The sequence below is a fragment of the Cordyceps javanica genome, chromosome 1, assembly GCF_051103115.1.
Source record: "Cordyceps javanica chromosome 1, complete sequence".
In the NCBI taxonomy this organism is placed as follows: Eukaryota; Fungi; Ascomycota; class Sordariomycetes; order Hypocreales; family Cordycipitaceae; genus Cordyceps; species Cordyceps javanica.
The window spans coordinates 4,318,645-4,324,644 of NC_139295.1; the positions used below are offsets into that span (position 1 = coordinate 4,318,645).

General features: G+C 53.7%; 2 protein-coding genes across 2 annotated transcripts; one reads left to right on the forward strand and one right to left on the reverse strand.

Annotated features, from left to right (window-relative positions):
• Positions 1 to 66: 66 nt before the first annotated feature.
• V2A60_001291 (uncharacterized protein) lies at positions 67 to 1,719 on the reverse strand (the record flags this gene model as incomplete). Its single annotated transcript, XM_083252652.1, has 1 exon — positions 67 to 1,719. The coding sequence occupies one exon, from the start codon at positions 1,717 to 1,719 to the stop codon at positions 67 to 69; it is 1,653 nt and encodes a 550-aa protein (XP_083108778.1).
• A 1,237-nt stretch (positions 1,720 to 2,956) lies between these two features.
• Positions 2,957 to 4,078, forward strand: V2A60_001292 (agmatine deiminase family protein; the record flags this gene model as incomplete). The annotated part of the gene is made up of 1 exon (XM_083252653.1): positions 2,957 to 4,078. The coding sequence occupies one exon, from the start codon at positions 2,957 to 2,959 to the stop codon at positions 4,076 to 4,078; it is 1,122 nt and encodes a 373-aa protein (XP_083108779.1).
• Between the last annotated feature and the right edge of the window lie 1,922 nt (positions 4,079 to 6,000).

Consider the following 6,000-nt stretch of genomic DNA (forward strand, 5'->3'; position numbering starts at 1 on the left):
ATATCGCGTGTAAATCTGGTAATTTCAGACTCGAGTTGTAAAAGCAGTTGCACTGGGGCCGGTCTACTAAAGCTCTTCGCTCCCAAATGCCATCACATGCTTCAACTCCGTCTTTGGCTGTATGTGTGGCCTCACTGTCTTGCGCACCTGCGTGAGCTGCTCCAGCGCATAAGCCATGCCAATCAACTTGTCTTCTGAAAAGTAGTCACCCGCAAAACCAAATCCAAACGGGTGATTTGGCCCCATGTTGTTGAGTGTGTCTATCTCGTTGCGATGATACGGGGTGTCCTGGTTGGTGTGGCCCAGAGGCACAGAAATGACTGGAGCTCCTTGCACTGCGACCTTCGTCGCGATAGGAGAAGGTACTATGATGGCATCCAGGCTATTATTTCGGATAGCACCTATGAGTCCCAGTTCATTGCTTTGATGGAATTGTTCGTTGTAGTATTCCCACCAAATGGGCATCGTATTGTTGATATTGCGCTTCAGTATCATGTTGAACGCCATAAAGTCAAACTCGCTCGATTCGAGCGAGGATTGGTCTGTAAACTCCCGCACATCGGCTAAGTCGTAAATTTGGTTTGGATTCGTCTCCAGCTCAGCCAAGTACTTGGGCAAATCCGTCAGAAAGTCGGCGCCGCTTATGATCGCAGTTCGGTCGGTCTCCTTCATGAGTTCCACACCGGGCATTTCCACGTTTTCCAACACTTCCGCTCCGGCCTCACGTAGCAGCTTAATAGTAGATTCAAACGCTTCAAACGAAACATCTGCCGATATGTACGGAAACATGGTCTTGTAGTCCTTTGGCACGCCCAGTCGCTTGCCCTGTAAGGCATCCCTGTTACAGGCGGCAACGTAGTCTGGCAGTGTATCCGGAGCAGCCTCTGTATAATTGTCTTTGATATCCGGTCCAGCAATAGCTTGAAGTAAGTAAGCCGCATCTTTGACAGTGCGGGCCATGGGGCCCACGCTATCCTGGTGCTCCGAGATGGGGATCACAAGAAATCTCGACGTCAGTCCAACCGTCGGCTTGATCCCCACAATGTTGTTTGCGTGGGAGGGATCACATATAGATCCCAAGGTTTCGGTGCCCAGCGATGCCCAGGCTAATCCGATTGATGAAGCCACGGCGCTGCCAGATGATGATCCATCGGGGTCTTGTTCAGGAAAATAGGCACCGATTGTTTGGCCTCCGTGGGCGGACCAGCCATTGCTAGCTTGCAGGCTGCGGCTGCCCGCCCATTGTGAAAGATTGGCCTTGCCCAGGATAACCGCTCCAGCCTCACGTAGCTTCTTGATGACAGTGCTGTCTTCTTTTAGCTTTGCCCCCAACAGTGCTGTCGACCCGGCTGTGTTGTTCATCTTGTCCGCGGTGCCTATGTTATTTTTAATCAGGATTGGTATCCCATGTAGCGGCTTAAGCGGGCTTATAGCCGCTTGCCGCTCGCGATCTAGATCTGCCGCAATCTCCAAAGCTTCGGGGTTGATTTCGGTGACGGCATGGAGGTCATCGTTGACTTCAACGATGCGAGCAATGTATGCCTTTGTCAACTCCACACTTGTGAAGAGACCTATATCGAGACCATTTCGTAATTCATCAAGTGTCGCATCCAGCAGGAGTGGAATTTCGGCGCCTATGTTTGACGTTGCAAAGCTGCCCTGTAGCTGAAGCAAGAGGCTGATCGCGCTGGCGGACAGTGCGCCATAACTGAGACGCATGACGCTGGGTTATTCTGGCCGCCCCTGTAGTGGCGGTGACTATCAGACTGTGTATTGGAGGCCTAAAGTGGCTTGATGTCAATATCGGTATTTAGTTGCAGCATTGGCATTTATCTGATGGATGAAGTCTTGTTGAATGAAGAAGGAAAGTGTACCCGTACAATGGGTTACCTTGCCAGCGTGGCATCAGTGAATAACTACTTAGGACGCTTACGTAGCCATGCACTCAGGTGCGCTGGTGAGCCAGGCCAATGGTAGTGTACACGACATTGAATGATACATTCTTCCAAGGAGATCCTTCCGAAGTGGCAAATACTCATTAGAGTATAAAAATGATTTTCGGAATTGTTTTATCAGGTACATACGTGGTAGGCACCCATCCACCGAATCCTCCTAGCGGCCTACGTAACGCGAGAACTACAATCATTTTCGAAAGTGTGACGAGCAGGTCGTATTACATGATTGAGGAAATACCGTCTACGTAAATTTTTCGGGAATAATAACTATAGCCTGCATCCTGCTCTAGCTTCAACATCCTGCAGGCTTCAGGATTACATCTACCGTTACTTAACTTGGGGCTCCAGAGATGACGCTACAGGGTAATTAAAACAATGACGGCACGAGGATGGCTCCTATGACAGAATTCAACGTTCTCATATGGAACAGGAGGTTTGGTACATGTTCATCCAATTCTGAATCAGGAGGCACAGTATGACACTGGCTTGGATAGCCTCGCACCGAGAATGCTCCCATTGCTGTTTGCAGCGCTCTAGGCCATAATGCTGCGAAATAAAAGTTTGACAACTGCAAACATAAAAAGTAAACCAACACAAAGCCCGCCCCAGAAACCAGCCGCAACACAAGATGCACTGCGTTAGCGATACCGACTCTCGTGGCTGGGGCGCGCCGCCCGCGGACGCCGCGAACCCGAGGGTACGCCGAAGCGCACCGGGAGGCCGGCGCGCCCGCCCACGCCACGCCGACCAAGCTCGCGGCTCGACCAGCTTTTGCCGATCCGCTAGGCTTCACTTGTCTTTTGTGGTAGCGGTGCCTTTCACGAATCATACCGGCCGCAAAGTGTAAGATGGTCACATTCGTCGGCCGCTACATTAATTCGCGTCTTGCCCGGGCAACTTGCTTTTGCCTGCCTCATTATCTGCAGCCTGTACTAAAATATCGGCGGACGATCCCGGCTTCGCGTCACTTCTTTGGAAGAAGAAAAAATCTCATATTCACCATGGCGCAATCTCATCCCGCTTCAGAACCGCATGCATATGTTCGCCCCGCGGAGAATGGTAAACACCAGTTCGTTATTCTCGCCTGGCCTGGCGATGCCATTCAGCATTATAATGCCTTTGAAGGATCACGAGCTGAGGTGACGGATACTATTTCCGCCATCGCCGAAGCCGTAGCGCGATTCGAGCCCGTTAAGCTTATCGTTGAGGAAAAGGACCTCGAGCGGGCCAATGCGCGATTCTCTGACAGGAACTCGAAGAATCTGCACAAAATCAATGTCTGCACCGTCAGCACTGGCTGCCCCGACATTTGGATGAGGGATATGGCGCCCACCTTTACCGTCAGCAACAACGGGCGCAAGCTTCATGGCGTCGATTTTAACTTCAACGGCTGGGGCGGCCGAGAATCCTCTGAATCGTGCCTAAAGCTTGGCAAGTCCCTCCTCTCCGAGCTCGGCATCTCGCGCATCACCTCCTCCATCGTCGCTGAAGGAGGCGCAATCGAGGTAGACGGCCAAGGCACGCTCATTGCTAGCGAGAGCTCCATCATCAACGACAACCGCAACCCCGGCAAGACCAGGGAGGACATCGAGGCCGAGCTCAGCCGCGCCCTTGGTATCCGCAAATTTATCTGGGTGCCGGGCCGCAAGAAGCTGGACTCCACCGACTTCCACATTGACGCCTTCGCGCGGTTCGTGCGCCCCGGCGTCGTTCTCTGCTCCAAGCCCCGCGACGCGCTGGTCGGACAGAGCAAGGCACAGAGCGAGTGGATCGAAGCGCACCGTGAAGCACGCCAAATTCTGGCCACTGCCACGGATGCGCGCGGCCGCACGCTCGAGATTGTAGACGTGCTGGAGCCAAGGATTGAGGATGCGGGCGAGGTACTGGACGTCCCGGCGGAAGAGTTTGCCGACTACCGCCCCGTCTTTAGCTACGTCAACTTTCTCCTGGTTGACGGCGGCGTCATACTCTCCCAGTTCGGCGATGCGGAAGCGGATGCAGCTGCGCTGGAGACGGTGCGCCGAGCGTTTCCTGAGAGGGAAGTGGTGCCCGTAAATGCGTACTCATTGGGAATGTTCGGTGGTGGAATCCATTGCGTTTCGCAGGAGGTCCCTTTTGCCTAAGGGCATGGTTGTATAATATATATCAGTAGGTGTGCGCGAGATAAAAGAAATCACTCCTTCATAATGACTGAACACTCTGGGCGTTCTTGACCAGAAGCTCCTAGCCACCGATCTGTATCAGGGTTGCGGCTTTGTGAAGGCGTCGGTCTTGGCTTCGGCGACGTGGAAATTGCTTGGCGCAGGCTGGTGTGTGCTTTGTAGTTGTGTTCTGCGGGAAAACGCAGCCGCCGATTCTGGTTTCGGTCGCTGACCTGCTCAGCGCCGAGGCAGAGATACTATAGTAGGGTGCGATGGTTGTGAAGCAGGCAGCAGATTCTCGTGTTGAGACAGGCGCACTGGCAAATTGAGGTCGGCGCTGGGAAAGCACGCTCTTCCATTAAAACCTGTCCGCAGGGAACTGGACAATGGGAACAAGGGCTCACTCCCGCAGCAGATACGAAGATAACTGCCGTTCCCAGAGGCAGTTCTTTTTCCAATAGCATGTTCGTCTCATCCACGAACGTAGTTCCGGGTCGCCTTGCCGAGACGTTGTGTAAAAGGCAAGAGTGCGGCGGGGCCGGATGCCGAAACATCGAAATGCCGGAAGACTCGCACGCTCGGGAAGCAAGATCGGAATGTCGACTCTCCGCGGCGTCCGCAACGCCCGGAACAGGTGGGCCAATTACGTTGACAAGCAAGTGTGTCAAGACTCAAGCCCGCAGTCCAAAGCATGTGGCCTGTTCTTTTCAGCCACCATCTCATGGGCGGGCGCATAAGTAGTGACTAGCTAGTTAACTAGTATGTCACTGGGTCGTGTGGGCTTTTTACTGAGTACACTCACATGCTACTAACACATCAGAGTATGGTAATCTCTAGACTTTTGCCCGGTCGGAGGCCCATGAACGGGGGAACGGGCTACAATTTTCAGTCCCCGCGCCCGAGAGACTCGAGACCTGGAGGCGGATCTCCCTACTCCGTGCCATGGAGGGTACATGCCTAAGTAGTGCGACAGCCATGCTTGCAGCAGATGCGACTCAATGGCGGCCCCTCCGGTACCTACCCCAGGCTAGCGGAGCATTTTACCGTGGAATTAAGGTGCGGTTTCCGTCAGGATGGTGCTCGGAAATGCGAGTCCGCGCCATCCGCAAAGAGCGGCCAGTGAAGCCGCAGACGACGCAAGAGACCTCATAGTTGGGCTTGTTATGCTCGCCAGTTTCGCACCGGGTGGATTTCAATGGCCGATGAGCAGATGGGCAGTTTCGATCTCGGAATCGCGGTACAGTCAGATGCGGCCAAGTTTGCCCGCAGCGCATACTGCTCCGGGCCAACAATGGCGCGGCTTCCGCGCCCTGTCTTCTCAGCTAGTGTGTCGAGCGCCGCCGGGTAGAAGGTGCTGGAAAAGCTGCCATCATCACATGCTGAATGCGCGCCCAGGCTTACGAATTGGATATGTAGGAGGTTTGCCGCTTTGACTTGGTTCGCCGAAATGGCTCGATACATTTATTGTAGTTGATAGTTGCAAGTTTGAGATGGTGAGCCGGAACAACGCTGCAGTTGGGGAGCGTAAAGAATACCATTTGGAGGAGTATCGGAGATGCGAGCTTCTTCTGGTAATAGGCCAGCCTCGAGGTAACTAGTTAGAGCCAGAGGCTCCAGTAATCACAATCTGTCAAAGTAGCAGCTCCGCATCAGCTCAGCCAAGTATGGTGTCAGTGCTACCAGTCAGCCAGCGGCTTTCAACGGCGCACTGAGTGCGACAACCAGCAATGGGCTGATGAGATGGGTTTTCGCAGCCAGGCGAGTCCCAGAGGCGGGGAGGCCCCCTCGATCGATGACTTGAGTCACGACGTGATGATGGCATTGGCCTTTGCCTCCCCCCACGGGGACCAAGGTCTGGGGGATCAGGAAAGCCTACTAAAAGGTCAGTTGAGGTGAATTGAAAG